We start from the raw sequence: 18,383 nt of genomic DNA, 5'->3' as shown, positions 1-18,383 counted from the left end.
GCTACTTGGGAGGCTGAGGCAGGAGAATCACTTGAATCTGGGAGGTGGATGTTGCAATGAGGCAAGATTGCGCCATTGCACTCTAGCCTGGAGACAGAGCGAGACTCCACTTCAAAAAAAAAAAAAAAAAAAGCTCCTAAGTAGGGCACAGTGGCTCACGCCTATAATCCTGGCACTTTGGGGGCCCAAGGCAGTGGACTGCCTAAGCTCAGGAGTTTGAGACCAGCCTGGGCAACATGGTCAAACCCCGTCTCTACTAAAATACAAAAAATTAGCAAGGTGTGGTGGTGCATGCCTGTAATCCCAGCTACTTGGAGGGGTGAGACAGAAGAATCGCTTGAACCCGGGAGGCAGAGTTTACAGTGAGCCGAGATAGTGCCACTGCACTCCAGCCTGGGTGACAGAGAGAAACTCCATCTCAAAAAAACAAACAGCCAGGTGCAGTGACTCAAACATGTAATTTTGGAAGGTGGGTCACCTGAGGTCAAGAGTTCTAGACCAGCCTAACCAACATGGTGAAACCCCGTCTCTACTAAAAATACCAAAATTAGCCAGGAGTCATGGCAGACACCTGTAATTCAAGCTACTCAGGAGGCTGAGGCAATAGAATCACTTGAACCCAGGAGGCGGAGGTTGCAGTGAGCTGAGATCACGCCATTGCACTCCAGCCTGAGTGACAGAGCGAGACTATGTCTCAAAACAACAACAACAAAAACTCCTTACCGTATGCCCTCCCCTACCCAACCTTCTTAAGAGATTCCTTAGCACAGAAAGGTAACCACAAAAATAAACCTACCAGGGACTGGACAACAACATCCACTAACGTAGCAAAGAAGCCCCTGCTGGCATTGAGCTTCTCATGGGCATATCGAACAGCTCGGCGGAGAATACGTCTCAACACATACCTGTAAGAGGCAGAAACTAGTCACCAACATTCCCGGCTGAGCGTTTTGTCATGAGTCCCTTGGAATCCTACCCAAACCTCTTTTAGCGAACTCTCTTTTATCCTAAGCCTGCTTCTTTTGCATTCCCTAGTCATTAATTTTAGCATAAGACATAGTAACATACCCACAAATACCCGTCAAGGCTTGCCTAGGGTAAACCCTGATTTTCCTCTCACATTCAGTTACTCAAAGAGGGAGGCAAGAAGGACAGACCAGATGTGTACTCGATGCCTATGATCCCAGGACCTGCCTATCAGTAACAGAGCTTCCCAGGGCTGGTCAATGCTTACCCCCACTATCCTGCCCCTGCTAATCTCTATCAGGCAACTTTAAATACAATCCTTATCATCTGTACTCAGCAGCAGAGATTTAACATAGTGGTGACACTGCAACACTAGCTGAAATTCCCTTCATCCCTTAAAAAAGAGGTGGGGGTATTTTTCCGACTACCCAAAAGGCAAGGAAACAATAATGAAGGATGGATTTAAGTTTCATAAAGAGGCTGGGGCAGTAGTTCACACCTGTAATCCTAGCACTTTGGGAGGCCAAGGCGGGTGGATCATTTGAGGTCAGGAGGTGGAGATCAGCCTGGCCAACATGGCAAAAACCCATCTCTATTAAAAATGCAAAAATTAGCCTGAAGTGGTGGTGTGTACCAGTAATCCCAGCTATATGGGAGGCTGAGGCAGAAGAATCACTTGAACCAGGAAGGCAGGGGTTGCAGTGAGGCAAGATCACACCATTGCACTCCAGCCCAGGTGACAGAGTGAGACTCCATCTCAAAAAAAAAAAAAAGTTTCATAAAGAGTCAGCATGGTGCCGGTCCAAACACCACCCAGTGTGCAGCATACTTACCCTCGTCCTGTGTTGTCAGGACGGCCACCGTCAGCCAGTGCCACAGTGATGGTCCGAGCGTGGTCAGCCAGCACCCGGTAGGCCATGTCAATCCCATCAGCATCCTCAGCACCAACTTTCCCAGTGTACGGTCGGGCACCTGTGCCCTACAGACAAGATTCAGAAGGCAGCCGTTTAGGAAGCAGCCCTTCTGGTGCTGCCTCACCCGAGGAGGTTCCTAGAGGACTGAGGAGCATTAGAAGAAAGGATGCCATCTTGCCAGATCCTCTAACCCTAAGGACGTGACACTGGGCAAGTAGAGAGACTCTAGCCAGCCCCTAAACAAAAAAATCACACTGTCTCAGGTCTAGAGCCTCACATTATTAATAACGAAGCAGCAGATGAAAACGGGTACCCTTGGCTGGCAGACCATACGGTCATTTTTCTCCTTGACAGCAATGCTAAGAGTCCAGCCTGGAAACTTCCACAGAAGTATGCAATGTTTGCAATAGGACCAGTACCTTCTGAATGGCTTCAAAGTAAGGGACAAAAAGGTCGGTGTCATAGTTGGACATCTTATTCTGCAGCACAGATACCAGTCGCTCCAGGCCCATCCCTGTGTCAATGCTTTTCTTGGGAAGAGGTTTCAGAATGCCATCAGTTTCCCTGTATGATCCAGAGGAAGAGGAGGTTGAAGCAGAGACTCAAGCTGCCACTTCTCCAGTCCCTGCTGGATAAAATTCGTTTACAGAGCAGTATGCAGGCTGTGACCATCTGTCATTTGCCTGGTTTGGTGGGAAGAGGGAAGTGGAGGGAGAAAGGAAGGAGAGGTACTCTGGGGTCCGTGTAAGAGTAAGGTAAGGCTGGGCACACGTGGTGGCACACACTCAATGAATGAGCTTTAATACAGCAGCCCAAATTACAGCAAGCATGACATTATGGGAATAGCACTCAAGAAGCTATTATGTGGGATAAGGTTTAGTTCATATAAGAATAGGCCCATCCCTGTCCCAGAGATCAGAGGGGAAATCTGAGAAATGAAGGAATGGGCCTTCAGCCAAGACTACAGCCATGAAGCTCTGAGCTCCTCCTCCCCTGCTCAGCTCAAGGAAAGGTACTGCTCTTAGCAGGAATGGAGTAGGACCCCAAGGCCACCTGTTATACTGGATGAACACAAGGTTCCAGATCTCCAGCACATTAGGGTCATCCTGGTTGACAAGGTGTGCGGCGTCCCGACCACCAATCCGGTCGTAGTGGATCTCACTGCAAGGACCACAGGGGCCTGTGTCACCCATCTCCCAGAAGTTATCCTTCATGTTGCCTGGGAGGATTTTGGTGTCTTCCAGCCTGACAAAGGAGTAAAGATAAGCCCAGTTATGGCCCCTGACAAGGGTTCTGCCCAGACTTGCAACCATCACAAAAGAAATTCTTAGGATTGGCCAGGAGCGGTGGCTCAGGCCACTGCACTCCAGCCTAGGAAACAGAGTGACACTCTGTCTCAAAAAAAAAAAAAAAGTCATTTTGAATAAAGAAGTTCTAACCTCCAGCAAGTACTAATGCCAAGCCTGCTCATAACACCTGCTAAAGAAACAACGTGACTCTTCTCAAGAGTACCTACAGTAGAAGAGAGTACAAAATATACACACGCTCTGAATGAAAGTCAATGAAAATACACAAGGACATGGGTAAGGCCTAGAAGAGAACACATAATAATGAAAACGTTGGCCACGCGTATTGCTTGAGCTCAGGAGTTCGAGACCAGCCTGGGCAAACATGGCAAGACCGCCTCTCTCCAAAAAATACAAAAAAAATTAGCTGGGTGTGGTGACACACACCTGCAGTCCCAGCTACTCAGGAGAGGATCACTTGAACCCAGGAAGTTGAGGTTGCAGTGAACTGTGACTACATCATTGCACTCCAGCCTGGGCAACAGAGTAAGAACTGTCCCCCGCTTACACACAAACAAGATTGTGCTTGCTTAATGAAGTATAGATATATAGTACATGAAGCCAAGTTAAAGAGGATTTTAAAAGCCAGGGTCAAGATTAATATTTAATTTTTACACGTGTTACTACCCAAAATTCCAACTATACTTAGATTACAGTCAACAAAATAGAAGTTTTAGATCAAGTAAAAAAGGAAGCTGGATTGGAATAACATACCTAAGTAAAAATAATTGAAAAAAACAGAAGTAGCCCTGTTTCCAAGTACAGTAAGAAGCTATGCCCTAAAGGACAAAAGAAGTAAGTAATAAGAAAAAGAAAATGAGGCAAAGACATCACGAGCAGCCCAGCTATCTACAGAGGGCACACACCCCATGCTTGGATTTTTCTTGATGCAGCACTTCACGAATTCTACTAAGTTAACAGCACAGAACACACAGCTCACCTATTATCTTCTTAGCTTTTACACTATGTGATTACACTTTAAAATTATGTGAAAAAAAAAAACTGGCCAGGTATGGTGGCTCATATCTATAATCCCAGCACTTTGAGAGGCCAAAGTGGGCAGATGGCTTGAGCTCAAGAGTTCAAGACCAGCCTGGGCAACATGGCAAAAACCCCGTCCCTACAAAAAATACAAATATTAGTCGGGCAGGTGGCACATGCTTCTAGTCCTAGTTACTCAGGAGGCTGAGGTGGGAGGATCACCTGAGCTCAGGAGGTCACGGCTGCAATAAACTATGCCACTGTACTCCAACCCAGGTGACAGAGTGAGACCTTGTCTAAAACAAAACAAAAAATTCTTTTTCCTAGTCTATTACATTTTCATAAGAAACAAAGTGTTTCGTATGAAGAATACCACTCTGATGAAAAAGACATACACATACATACACACAAGGTTACAGAAGTATGAAGAAGGCCGGGAAGACCACACGTGGGATGTCAAACTATTAATCATCATCAATTGAGGGAACTTCCACTTCCTATTTTCTACATTTCTATAAGGTTTTAATTTTTATAAAATACGCATACCTTATAAAATGATGTATGTATAAAAGGCAAAAATAAACTTGTTTTGGCTTTCAACAACAGAATGATTGGCTGGGCACAGTGGCTCACATCTGTAACTCACTTTCTAAGTCCAAAGCGGGTGGCTCACCTGAGGCCAGGAGTTCGAGATCATCCTGGCTAATATGGCGAAACCCCGTCTCTACTAAAAATACAAAAATTAGCCAGGTGCAGTGGCGCACACCTGTAGTCCCAGTTACACAGGAGGCTGAGGTAGCATAATCACTTGAACCCGGGAGGTAGAGGTTGCAGTCAGTCAAGATGATGCCACTGCACTCCAGCCTGGGTGACAGACTGAGACTCTGTCTCAAAAACAAGCAAACAAACAAAAACAACAGAGTGATCAAATGTACTAAGAAGCAATGAGGCCAAGTGTGGTGGCTCACACCTGTAATCCCCACACTTTGAGAGGCCAAGGCAGGCGGATCACGAGGTCAAGAGAGTAAGACCATGCTGGCCAACATGGTGTGTAGAGAGCGAGAGTAGTCCACCCCTCTGGGGGAATCAGCAGCAAGGCTACTGTGAACTTTGGGTAAACTCCAGAAAAGCAAAACCATAATAGAAAAATGTGTATGTCTCAAAAAAAAAAAAAAAAAAAAAAGAGGCCTAAAAAAAGATAACTAGCTCTCACTAACCTTACTGCAAAACAGCCAAAGTATATTAACTAAAACGTAAAAATTATAATCACAGGCTATTCTAAGTAAGTGCACCCTCCCTCTGCTGTATACTTTATAAACATACAAAATAAAGTACTCTGAGGCAGGCTGGGGCCAAAGAGACTAACACCATCAGCTTGCCGGACCACCTGGGCCAGCTTTGTATATCTGTCTGTATGTCTTTCCTTATCCCCTGCTGTTCCCTCTTGACCCAGCCCCGTCTCAAAAAAAAAAAAAAAAAAAAAAAGAAGCAGTAACGAACGAATCTAAAGATACAAATGCATCTAAAGATAATTATTCTCACTCCTCTTCATTTGCATCTCAAAATGCACCCCGAGATGGGAAATGGCCAGGTACTCGAGGTCTTAAGACTCCACTCTAGCAGTGTCATTTCACCCCTCCATACTCTCAAGAAATGATCTGTATTCTTACCCCAAATTTTGCCAGATCTGTTTGCATTCCAGATCTGGTTCTAAGCCAGCTGCTTCATCCCCGCCAAAGTAAGTAACATAAAGTCTTTCAATGGGAATGCCAAACTCTTGGGTGAGGAGTTCCAGAGCCATCTTACAAGCCAATTCCTACAAAAAGAAGAGAGAAAGATATGGAACATGGCCAAAGGAAAATCTATTTAGTCTGAGACCAGACCCTAACACAGATACAAAATTTCAACACGTTCACTCTAAACTCAATCAAATTCAAGATCAGTTTATCTAAGAAATCCAAATATACACTGCAATCATCAAATTACAGGCATTACTTCCAATGCCATTCATTCCTGAATTGGCTAGATGTTATTTCACATTTTAAAACACAAAAATTAGAACCCAGTTCCCACTGTGGAACTGACCACATTCCTCAAAACTCTAGTGGTTCTCCTGCTCTGAACTTACCTTAAAGTAATCTCCAAAAGACCAAGAACCCAACATCTCAAAGAAGGTGTGATGATACACATCCTTGCCCACATCATCCAGGTCATTGTGTTTGCCCCCAGCTCGGATACATTTCTGGGTATTGGCAGCTCTGCTCAGCTTTGCCATGGGGTGAGATGGGTCAATTGTGTTCAGGAAGATGGGTTTAAACTAAAAGAGAAAAGGATCAGTTCAACTTTTAAAAAGCCACAGGCGATGTCAGGTGGGCATACATTGGCAGGAAGAGACCCCCACACACTGCAGTTCATGATTAACATGGCTGGAATATAGACACTTGTCAGAACAGGTGGCCTGATGGAGCCAAAGCAGAGGTACTCTCATGGAGCAGCTTCTCCTTAGACCTAGATCCCTAACAGTCCCCACCACCACCAGTGACACCACCTGCAGAGGGGCAAGGCCTGCCAGATCTGAGATAACAGCCAAAGGTTGATGCGGTGAAACCTAGGCTTCCTCAGAAGCCTCTGAGGTTCAGGGCTTATACCACCTTTCTGGAAGAACTTATTCTGAAAACTGGTATATTCATTTGGCAGTAAATGTGAGGTGGAAGAAAAAAACGACACATATTAGGGGAATAAAATCAGCACACTAATGAATAATTGGATGTTGTCCAGCTAGGATGACCTTTCTCTGAGGATGTATCAGGTCATGCTTTGATGTATCACTGTTATTTGTGTAACTTTGCTTTATTTTTCCCACTAGACCTGCTCAATTCACTGCTATCCAATTTGGTAACCACCAAACTTTTTTTTTTTTTTTTTTGGGAACGGAGTCTCTGTCACCCAGGCTGGAGTACAGTGGTGCAATCTCAGATCAATGCAACCACCACCTCCCAGGTTCAAGTGATTCTCTTTCCTCAGCCTCCCAAGTAGCTGAGATTACAGGCATGCACAGGCAAACCCAACTAATTTTTTTATTTTTATTTATACTAGATGTTGGCCAGGCTATTCTTGAACACTTGACCCCAAGTAATCTGCCCCCCTCAGCCTCCTCAAGTGCTGGGATTATAGGCATGAACCACTGCGCCTGGCCATACCACTATACACTTGTGACCATGTAAAACTGAATTAATATTAGGCTGGGCAAGATGGCTCACATCTATAATCCCAGCACTTTGGGAGGCAAAGAAGGGAGGATTCCTTTGAGCCCAGGAGTTCAAGACAAGCCCGGGCAACATAAGAGACCCTGTCCCCATTTTTATAAAAATCAAAAAGTAAAATTAAATAATTACATATATATATATATACACACATACACTTTTTTTTTTTTTTTTTTTGGAGACAGAGTCTCACTCTGTTGCCCAAGCTGTAGTACAGTGGCGTGATCTTGGCTCACTGCAACGTCCGCTCCAGGGTTTAAATGATTCTCCTGCCTCAGCCTCCCAAGTAGCTGAACTACAGGCACGCGCCAGCATGCCTGCCTAATTTTTTTTATTTTTAGGAGACAGGGTTTCACTGTGTTGGCTAGGATGTTCTTGAACTCCTGACCTCGTGATCCGCCCACCTTGATCTCCCAAAGTGCTGGGATCACAGGCTTAAGCCACTGCGCCTGGCAATATTTTTAAAAATTAGAAATTCTCAGCCAGGCCCATACTTTTTCTTTCTTTTTTAAGACAAAGCCTTACTCTGTCACCTGGGCTAGAGTACAGTGGTAGCATCTCAGCTCACTGCAATCTCCACCTCCCGGGTTCAAGTGATTCTCCTGCCTCAGCCTCTCGAGTTACTGGGACTACAAGCACCTGCCACTATGCCCAGCTAATTTTTCGTAGAGACAGGATTTCACCATGTTGGCCAGGCTGGTCTTAAACTCCTGACCTCGTGATTTGCACACCTCTGCCTCACAAAGTGCTGCAATTACAGGAGTAAGCCACCATATCCAGCCAGCCCACAATTTTTTGGTGAGACCAAGTCTCACTGTGTTGCCCAAGCTGGTCTGGAATTCCTAGGCTCAAGTGATCCTCCCGTCTCAGACTCCTGAGAAGATGTAATTACAGGGGCACTAAGCCCCATTCTTCATTTTATAGTTAACATTACAGGAGGTAAAATATGTTCCCACTGTTTCTAACTTTCCATTCTAGAAAAGACACCTGAGAAAAAAGAAAATGTCAACTTATCCCAGAGTGAGGGGCATCCTAAGGGCTGCAGATGCACCGGGTGAGCAGGGCTCCAAGAGAACCATCACAGGAAAGCCCTGAGAGCACCGTCTAGCCTGAACCCCTCCAGCCACGACAGCCTGGGAAGTACTGTTCACTGCCAAAGACATGCTGACCAACTCCTCTTAACCTTTTTTTCTTCTTCTTTTTTTTTAAAGATGGGGTTTCTCCATGTTGGTCAGGCTGGTAGTGAACTCCCGACCTCAGGTGATCCGCCTGCCTCAGCCTCCCAAAGTGCTGGGATTATAGGCATGAGCCACCATGCCCAGCTCTCTTAACCTTTAATAAATTTGTCATGCTTTCATCATCTCAACAGTTAACCCTTTTCTCTAACAATAAACCTTTCAAATGTCTTTTTTTGAGACAGTGTCTCACTCTGTTTCCCAGGCTGGAGTACAGTGGCATTGATCAGGGCTCACTGTAGCATTGACCACCCCAGGCTCAAGCGATCGTGCAGCCTCAGCCTCCCAAGAAGCTGGGACTTGAGGCATGCACTACCACATCCAGCTAATTTTTTGTATTTTTAGTAGAGACAGGGTTTCACCATGTTGCCTAGACTAGTCTGGAACTTCTGGACTCAAGTGATCTGCCTGCCTTGGCCTCACAAAGTCTTGGGATTATAGGTGTGAGCTGCTGCGCCCAGCCTCAAATATATTTTTAATTCAACCTTCCCAAATAAACCATACTAATAAATTTTCTTTATCAATGGATCCAGAATGGTACTGGTGGTCAAAAAAGGGGTTAGGTGGGCTGGACATGGTGGCTCACACCTGTAATTGTAGCACTTTGGGGAGCAAAAGCAGGAGGATTACTTGAGGCTAGGAGTTCAAGATCAGCCTGAACAACTTGGTGAGACTCCATCTCCGCATATAAATAAAAAAATAATTTAGGTCAGGCAAGGTGGCTCACGCCTGCTCCCAGCACTTTGAGAGCCTGAGGCAGGTGGGTCACCTTAAGATCAGCTTGGCCAAAATGGTGAAATCCCATGTATACTAAAAATACAAAACTTAGCCAGGTGTGGTGGCACACGCCTGTAGTTCCAGCTACTTAGGAGGCTCAGGCAGGAGAATTGCTTGAACTCGGGAGGCGGAGATTGCAGTGAGCCAAGATTGCGACACTGCACTCCAGTCTGGGCGACAGAGTGCAATTCTGTCTCAAAACAATAAATAAGCTGGGCGCGGTGGCTCACGCCTGTAATCCCAGCACTTTGGGAGGCCGAGGCAGGTGGATTACGAGGTCAAGAGATCGAGACCATCCTGGTCAACATGGTGAAACCCCATCTCTATTAAAAATACAAAAAAGGCCGGGCGCAGTGGCTCAAGCCTGTAATCCCAGCACTTTGGGAGGCTGAGGCGGGTGGATCACGAGAGATCGAGACCATCCTGGTCAACATGGTGAAACCCCGTCTATACTAAAAGTACAAAAAATTAGCTGGGCACAGTGGCACATGCCTGTAATCCCAGCTACTCAGGAGGCTGAGGCAGGAGAATTGCCTGAACCCAGGAGGCGGAGGTTGCGGTGAGCCGAGATCGCGCCATTGCACTCCAGCCTGGGTAACGAGAGCGAAACTCCGTCTCAAAAAAAAAAAAAAAAATACAAAAAGAATACAAAAAAAAATTAGCTGGGCACAGTGGCGCATCCCTGTAATCCCAGCTACTCAGGAGGCTGAGGCAGGAGAATTGCCTGAACCCAGGAGGTAGAGTGAGCTGAGATCATGCCATTGCACTCCAGCCTGGGTAACAAGAGCGAAACTCCGTTTCAAAATAAATAAATAAATAAAATACTTTAAAAAGTTGGCATGGTAGCACATGCCTATAGTCCTAGCTACTTGGGAGGCTAAAGCATGAGGATCACTCAAGCCCAGGAGTCTGAAGCTACAGCATGCTAGGATCATGCCACTGCACTCCAGCCAGGGTGACAGAGTGAGACCTTCTTCTCTCTAAAATAATGACAGTAAATGTCTGAGTACCTACTATGGGCTAAATACCATGTTAAAACATTTTGTATCCATTACCTTATTCGCATCTCATTGCAACCTATAGGCAGGCATTATTCCTCATTTTGCAGACAAAATAACTGAGGCCCACAACATAAAGTTCTACAAGATCACACAGGGGGTGACAGAACTGGAATCGGTCTGACCCCAGGGCTGTACTGTTATCTCTGCTCTGCTGCCTCTTATGTGAACAAACAGCCAAGAAAAAAGGAAAAACCCTTACCTGGTTCATGCCTGCATTGGCAAAGAGCAGAGTGGGGTCATCCAAAGGGATGGTAGCAGATGAGTGAACATAGGTGTGCTCATTCCTCTTGAAGAACTCTATAAATCGCTGCCGGATTTCACTTGCTGTTAGAGTCGAGTCCATCTTGAAAGTCACCCCAAAGAACTAATCAATGAAAAAAAAAATGAGGGAAAATTAGGAGAACTGAAAGTCAAAGTAGGCATTACACAAGACTCCCAGCTTCTCAAGCCAAGTCAAAGCAGGACTTAGGTGAGCTCTTTGATCCTAAAACCTCTATGTTGTAATGTCCAAGGCTAAACTCATCAACAAAGCAACACCACAGCAACAGCAGACAGCAGCCCCATTCGTTCTTCCTTCCCATGCCAACCTTGAGAGTTCAACACACCAGCACACCAAGCACAGCAATGCTGAATGTTCATTCGTTAAACAAATATGTATCAGGCATTTGCTCTGTGCCAGGCCCTAGACCAGGCATTAGGATAAAAGGGGACAAAGACCCTCACTTTAGTACAACTGGGGAAAAAGGGAGAGAGGCTCAAGAGACCAGGGTTCCAGTTCTAGCTCTAAGTTTTGAGGGAGTCCCTTCACCAACAAAAGGAGGGGTTCATACGAGATCATCTCTAAAGAACCCTTCAACTCTGTGGTAATTTATAAGCCTACAACTGCAAAGTTCCATTATTCCCAAAGTCAGGGTCTCTAGGTTTGGCCTGATGTATTGGCGAGGCTGCCGGCAGCAGCAGTGGTCCTGGGGATGGGCCTATCTGTACAAGGGACCACGTATACACAGTAGAAATGTACCTACTTCTTTTTTTTTTTTTGAGATGGAGTTTCGCTCTTGTTACCCAGGCTGGAGTGCAATGGCGCGATCTCGGCTCACTGCAACCTCTGCCTCCTGGGTTCTGGCAATTCTCCTGCCTCAGCCTCCTGAGTAGCTGGGATTACAGGCACGCGCCAGCATGCCCAGCTAATTTTTTGTATATTTTTTAGTAGAGACGGGGTTTCACCATGTTGAGCAGAATGGTCTGGATCTCTTGACCTCGTGATCCACCCACCTCAGCCTCCCAAAGTGCTGGGATTACAGGCGTGAGCCACGGCACCCAGCCGAAATGTACCTACTTCTATGTAGCCTATGTGCCCCAAAAACCCTAAAGGCGAACAGCTGCCTTCCAGTCACTAGATTACTAGGGAGTGGGGATGCTGTAGCCCCACTTTGGAGGCACAGCTTACTGAAAGTGAAAGAACAAGAAAATCAGTGGAGAGGGAAACAATCTTAGACTTTCAAAGCTCTTTCAAAGGTTGGGCGTAGTGGCTCACGCCTGTAATCCCAGCACTCTGGGAGGCTAAGGAAGGAGGACTGCCTGAGCCCAGGAGTTTGAGACCACCCTGAGTAACACAGCAAAACTTTGTACAAATGTAAAAAACTTAGCCAGGCATGGTGGTGCATACCTATAGTCCCAGATACTTTGGAGGCTAAGGTGGGAGGATTGAGCCTGGTAAGAGTGAGGTTGCAGTGAGCTGTGACTGTACCACTACACTCCGGCCTATGGGACAGAGTGAGACCTTGTGCCAAAAAACAAAAACAAAAAAACAGCTGTTTCACAGATATTACAACTTTCCTGAGAAGTAGGTTGGAGAGAAGGAACAGGCTTTGGTTAGAGTGCTGATCACTGACATTGTGCTGTAGTGCTGTAGAGTGCCGTGTGTCTAGAAAAATGAGAACTATCTCACTCACCATATAATCAAAAAGTCTCTGGAATTCTAGACCCAACTGTAACCTTAATTCACTTTGGTCTGGGCTTAGTTCCTTTTCTGTAAAAGAGCAGTATCTAGGCTGGGCACAGTGGCTCACACCTGTAATCCCAACACTTTGGGAGGCCAAGGCAGGCAGATCATGAGGTCAGGAGTTCGAGACCAGCCTGACCAAGGTGGTAAAACCCCGTCTCTACTAAAAACACACAAAAAATTAGGTGGGCATGGTGGCATATGCCTGTAGTCCCAGATACTCAGGAGGCTGAGGCAGAAGAATTGCTTGAAGCTGGGAGGCAGAGGATGCAGTGAGCCAAGACTGTGCCACTGCACTCCGGCCTGAGTAACAGAGTGAGACTCTGCCTCAAAAAAAAAAAAAAAAAAAAAAAAAGCAGTATCTACCCTGTCTACTCAACTAAGATGCTGTGAGGATCAAAAGCTATACTGTATATTTGGAAACAATCTGTAAAATGGAAAACCTTAAAGGAACAGAATGGATAACACTACTTTTAAGTTGCTTAGCTGAAAGTTTTCTTTTTTCTGGCTCTGTCCAGGCTGGAATGCAGTGGGACGATCACAGCTCACTACAGTCTCAAACTCCTAGGTTCAAGTGATCCTCCTACCTCAGCCTCCTGAGTAACTGGAACTACAGGTACACAACACCATGACCAGTTAATTTTTATTTTTTATTTTTTGAGATGGAGTCTCATTCTGTTGCCCAGGCTGGAGGGCAGAGGCACAATCTCAGCTCATTTGCAATCTTGACTCCTGGGTAACTTGGAGTCCAGGTTATGTGCCACTACACCCAGCTAATTTTTGTATTTTTAATAGTGACGCTGTTTCACATGTTGGCCAGGCTGCTCTTGAACTCCTGACCTCAGGTGATCCGCCGGCCTGAGTCTCTCAAAGTGCTGGGATTACAGGCATAAGCTTCCATGACCAGCTAATGTCTCTTTTTGTTATAGGGGTCTTGCTAAGGGGTCTCAAACTCCTGGTTTCAACCACCCAAGGTTTTGGGATTACAGGCATGAGCCACCATGCCCAACCAAAGTTTTTTTTATGGGGAAGACACAATAGACATGTACAGGTTGAGCATAGTGGCTCACGCCTATAATCTCAGTACTTTGGGAAGCCTAGGTGGGCGGATCACCCGAGGTCGGGAGGTTAAGCGCAGCCTGGCCAACCATGGTATAACCCTGTCTCTACTAAAAATACAAAAATGAGCTGGGCATGGTGACAGGCACCTGTAATCTCAGCCACCAGGAGGCTGAGGTGGGAGAACCACTTGAACCTGGGAGGCGGAGGCTGCAGTGAGCCAAAATCATGCCACTGCACTCTAGCCTGGGCAACAGAGCAAGACTCCATGTCAGGAAAAAAAAAAAAAAAAAAGAGAGGTATAAAGTGAACAGGAGATCCTGACTCTCAGTTTTATGTTTAACCACAATTACAATTGATTTATTCACAAATGAATTCCTTATGTAAACAAAACCCCTTTGGACAAAAAGATAGTGCAACCATAGATAAAGCAAGGAGCTGGCTGAGAGTCTCAGATGGGACTTGGTGTCCACAATCAGAGTCAAAGCTGGAGTTTTTGGAAATGTCACATATGGCTGGGTGCAGCAGCTCACACCTGTAATACCAGCCCTTTGGGAGGCTAAGGCAGGTGGATCACAAGTGCAGGAGATTAAGACCATCCTGGCCAAAATGGTAAAACCTCATCTCTACTAAAAATACGAAAATTAGCTGGGCATGGTAGCATGCACCTGTAGTCCTAGCTAATTGGAGGCTGAGGCAGGAGAATAGCTTGAACCCAGGAGGCAGAGGTTGCAGTGAACTGAGACTGGGCCACTGCACTCCAACCTGGCAACCAAGTGAGACTCCGACTCAAAAAATAAATAAATGAATAAAAGAAATATTGTGACCCCACATTCTTCCTCATCCCTCATCATGGCTCTCAATGAATTTTTTAGTTTTTTGGAGACAGGGTCTTGCTCTGTCACCCAGGCTGAGTGCAGTGGCACGATCTTGGCTCACTGCAGACTCCACCTCTCTGGCTCAAGTGATCCTCCCACCTCTGTGCCTCCCAAGTGGCTGGGGCTACAGGTGCACGCCACCATGCTGAGCTAATTTTTTCTATTTTTGTCTAGAGACTGGGTCTCTCTCTCTGTCGCCCAGGCTGGGCTACCCATGAATCTTCACGATGGTGACAAAAATGAATTTACAGTAATTCTGACTTTGCAGCAAGTTTCAGCAAGTTCATTGCTCCTCCTCTAAATGGGCTCCACAGGTAAATAAGCAGCTACTTCCCAAAGAACATATGAATTTCCCATTTTTGCTTACTCATTCACCATAATAAATGCACACTATGAGCCAAGAATCAAACTGAATGAGAGCCTATGTCCTTCCTGGGAAGACCATCATATACAGAATTAACTGCAGCATTGTGTAAAAGGACTGAATATATTAACTATGAGCCTACAAAGGCTGGAACTATTAAAAGCTGTGTCCCCACAAGCATTTATTTACCCCCATTTATTTATTCAATCTAAATTTATTCAGTATAAATTCAATATAATTGCAAGGGAATTGACCAGTTAAAAATTTTTTAAAAATAAATAAATATGATTACTCAACATAAACTCATTCATTTGTTCACCGGAAGGCTGTATGGGATAAAGAGGTAGCACAAAGGCAGAACTTCAGGTTTCACTTAATAGAAGCTGTAATGGTCTTGGGGGCCTTGAATCACGCTGTGACTCCAGCCACGCCAGTCTCCCTCTCTGTCACCCAGGCCAGAGCACAGGCAATGGTGCACATCACTTGGCCTTCCAGGCTCAGGTGTTCCTCCCACCTCAGCCGCCAAAGTAGCTGGGACTACAGGCATGTGCCACCACACCTGGCAAATTTTTCATATTTAAAAAAATTTTTATTCTGCCAGGCGCAGTGGCTCACACCTGTAATCCTAGCACTTTGGGAGGCCAACACAGGTGTATCACCTGAGGTCAGGTGTTAGAGACCAGCTTGGCCAACATAGTGAAACCCCCTCTCTACTAAAAATACAAAAAAATAAAATAAAATAAAATAAAAAATAAAAGAGAGCCAGGTGTGGTGGCAGGTGCCTATAATCCCAGCTACTTGGAAGACTGAGGCAGGATAATCACTTGAACCTGGGAGGCGGAGGTTGCGGTGAGTCGTAATCGTGCCACTGCACTCCAGCCTGGGGAACCAGAGTGAAACTCTGTCTCAACAAAAGCGTTTTTTTTTTTTTGGTTGAGACAGGGTCTCACTCTGGTCCCCCAGGATGGAGTGCAGTGGCACGATTACGACTCACCGCAACCTATGCCTCCTCGGCTCAGGTGGTCCTCCCACCTCAGCCCCTCAAGGAGCTGGGTCCACAGGTGATCACCATCACGACTGGCTAATTTTCCTGGTTTTTTTTTTGTAGAGATCAGTTGGTCTCAAATTCCTGGGCTCATCTCCACCTCCCAAAGTTCTGGGATTACAGGCATGAGTCACTGCACTGGGCTGCCACAGGACCTTTTAACACGCTCTTCGTGTGCCAGGTAAGCTGTCTGCCTCACTCCTTTCCCTTTTCCTCATAAATTTCTCATTTTTCATGTATCAATTCCAAAGAAATTTATTTGCTGGGCACAGTGGCTGATGCCTGTAAATCCCAGCACTTTGGGAGGCTGAGGCAGGAGGGTTGCTTGAAGACCAGCCTGGGCAACATGGGAACACCTGAGCCTGGGAGATCAATGATTTTCTTTTTCTTTTTCTTTTTTTTTTTAATTAGCCAGGTGTGGTGGTAAGCGCCTGCAGATCAAGCTACTTGGGAAGCTGAGTCCAAAGGGTCGCTTGAGCACAAGTTTGAGGCTGTAGTGAGCTACAGTCACATCAAAACACTCCAACCTAGGGAGAGACCCTGACTCAAACAAAACAAACGCAAAGACACTGATTTAGGAAAACCTTCCCCTTCTTGATAAGACTTTCCTTACTTTACTGTCTCACAGTCTCAAGTGTTTCCCTTTGCAATTTCCACATGCACTTCATGGTTTATTAAATGTGCACCCATCACACTGTCAGTTCGATCACAGAAGCAACGACTGTTCTGGGCTTTTTTTTTTTTTTTTTTTTTTTCTCGAAAGGGAGTCTTGCTCTGTTGCCCAGGTTGGACGATCTCGGCTCACTGCAACCTTTGCCTCCCAGGTTAGAGAGATTCTCTTGCCTCAGCCTCCCGAGTAGCTGAGATTACAGGCGCGCGCCGCCACATTCGGCTTTTTGTATTTTTAGTAGATACGGGGTTTCACCATGTTGGCCAGGCTAATCTCGAACTCCTGACCTCAGGAGATCCGCCCGCCTCGGCACACCCAAAGGTCTGGGCTTAAGGCGTGAGCCACAGCGCCCAGCCCTGGGATATTACAGCACATCCTCAGCATCTAATAGGGGTTGCTAAATACATATTTCGTGACCAGGTATACTAATCCTTTAACAGCAAGCTAGGAATTAACTCACATGCGTCAACGCACACCGAGAAATACAAACTGTTTTACAGAACTGAAGATGACGGTCTAGGTGGGCCTGGACCGGCATCAGCTGTTAATTTTAAGAAATGAAGGAATGGCTGGCTCACAGCGGGACTGCACCCAGCTGACCCATCCTTCCTCCCGTGCCCCCCCACCCCCGCCAGGAGATTAAAACCAAAGGAGGTAAAACCTCAGGATGACAACCGTGACCCCCTCAAGGACTTGGTGCTCAGCAAATCCACCCGAGGCCGTGACACCCTCAGCGCCCCCGTGGGCGAACGCAGGGCCACACTGTCCAGTTCCCGCTCCAGCCCAGGCTGGGCTTCTCCAGGCCACGCGGGACCTCGCCCAGGGGCCACCGCTGCTGCCGAACTTTCCCCCGAAGCCCCGGGCCCAGCCACTCTCCTAGACCGCAGAGCTCTCCCAGGACCGCCTACCTCTCCTAGGGTCGTCGTCCCCAATTCCTCCCTCACAGTCCCCGTGCAAACGCCCGCTCTACCTGCTCCCGCAGACGCGCAGGACTGGACCGGCCCCAGACCAACACCAGTCGCAACCCGCTCCACCGTGTCCAATTAGATCGCGCCGATGGAGAGCGCCCCGCCGCGCCTTACCTCATGAGATATTATTGGTCAATATACATGTCAGTCAAACCGAGGACGAATCCGCTCATTAGTGGGTTCCTAGGAAGGCGGCTCTAAATTGGCTGATGCAATCGCGAGAAAAGATGGGATTGGGGTGCGTCACGTGATCGAGTTAGACACTGTTTTCTGGAGGTCCACTTTTTGGTTTCCCGAGGTGAAGTCACAATACCACAAATGGCATAGTTAACAAGGGGAGTCGTAGAGGTCACAGATCTTAGTGTAGTTCTGTTTATTTTACTTGGTGTATGATACACAGCCCTTAAAGATTCTGACATTGTGCCCAAGGTTATACTTGTCCTGGGCAGACCTTGAATTTGGTATGGAAGAAATAATTTGAGTAGTTGAGGTACAATTGGATCCGCATCTGGTCCTTGATTTGCCTTTGAAAAAAATAGTTTATATTTATAGGCCTAGGGGAAGAAGGGTGGATACACACACACACACACCAGGTGCAGTGGCTCACGCCTGTAATTGCAACACTGGGAGGCCAAGATGAGAGGATCGCCTGAGACCAGGGTGGTCAACGTAGTGAGACCCTATACCTAGGCATAGTGGCCCATGCTTGTAGTCCCAGGTACTTGGGAGGTTGAGGTGGGAGGATCACTTGAGCCCAGGAAGTCGAGGCTGCAGTGAGCCGTGATTGTGACACTTCATTCCCTTGGGTGACAGAGCAAGACCCTGTCTCAAAAAATATGTATATTTATATATGA

The 18,383-nt window shown here is 46.4% G+C and overlaps 1 protein-coding gene across 2 annotated transcripts in view; it reads right to left on the bottom strand.

Annotated features, from left to right (window-relative positions):
- The window catches only part of AARS1 (alanyl-tRNA synthetase 1), a 31,693-nt gene extending 14,110 nt beyond the window's left edge, over positions 1-17,583 (bottom strand). Inside the window, exons 1-8 of one of the 2 annotated variants that reach the window (XM_002761142.6) lie at positions 17,470-17,583; positions 10,743-10,907; positions 6,336-6,524; positions 5,878-6,023; positions 2,934-3,125; positions 2,300-2,444; positions 1,800-1,945; positions 797-905 (exon numbers count right to left, since the gene is read on the bottom strand). In XM_002761142.6, the coding sequence (XP_002761188.2) occupies positions 797-905; positions 1,800-1,945; positions 2,300-2,444; positions 2,934-3,125; positions 5,878-6,023; positions 6,336-6,524; positions 10,743-10,886 (1,071 nt within the window). In that variant the 5' untranslated portion in view covers positions 10,887-10,907; positions 17,470-17,583. The remainder of the gene's footprint in view (positions 1-796; positions 906-1,799; positions 1,946-2,299; positions 2,445-2,933; positions 3,126-5,877; positions 6,024-6,335; positions 6,525-10,742; positions 10,908-17,469) is intronic. The other variant, XM_008986198.5, reaches the window with a different exon arrangement.
- Between the last annotated feature and the right edge of the window lie 800 nt (positions 17,584-18,383).

The sequence above is a fragment of the Callithrix jacchus genome, chromosome 20, assembly GCF_049354715.1.
Source record: "Callithrix jacchus isolate 240 chromosome 20, calJac240_pri, whole genome shotgun sequence".
Classification (NCBI taxonomy): domain Eukaryota; kingdom Metazoa; phylum Chordata; class Mammalia; order Primates; family Cebidae; genus Callithrix; species Callithrix jacchus.
Note: the sequence above shows the minus strand (reverse complement) of the source record. Positions and strands in the feature narration are given on the sequence as shown.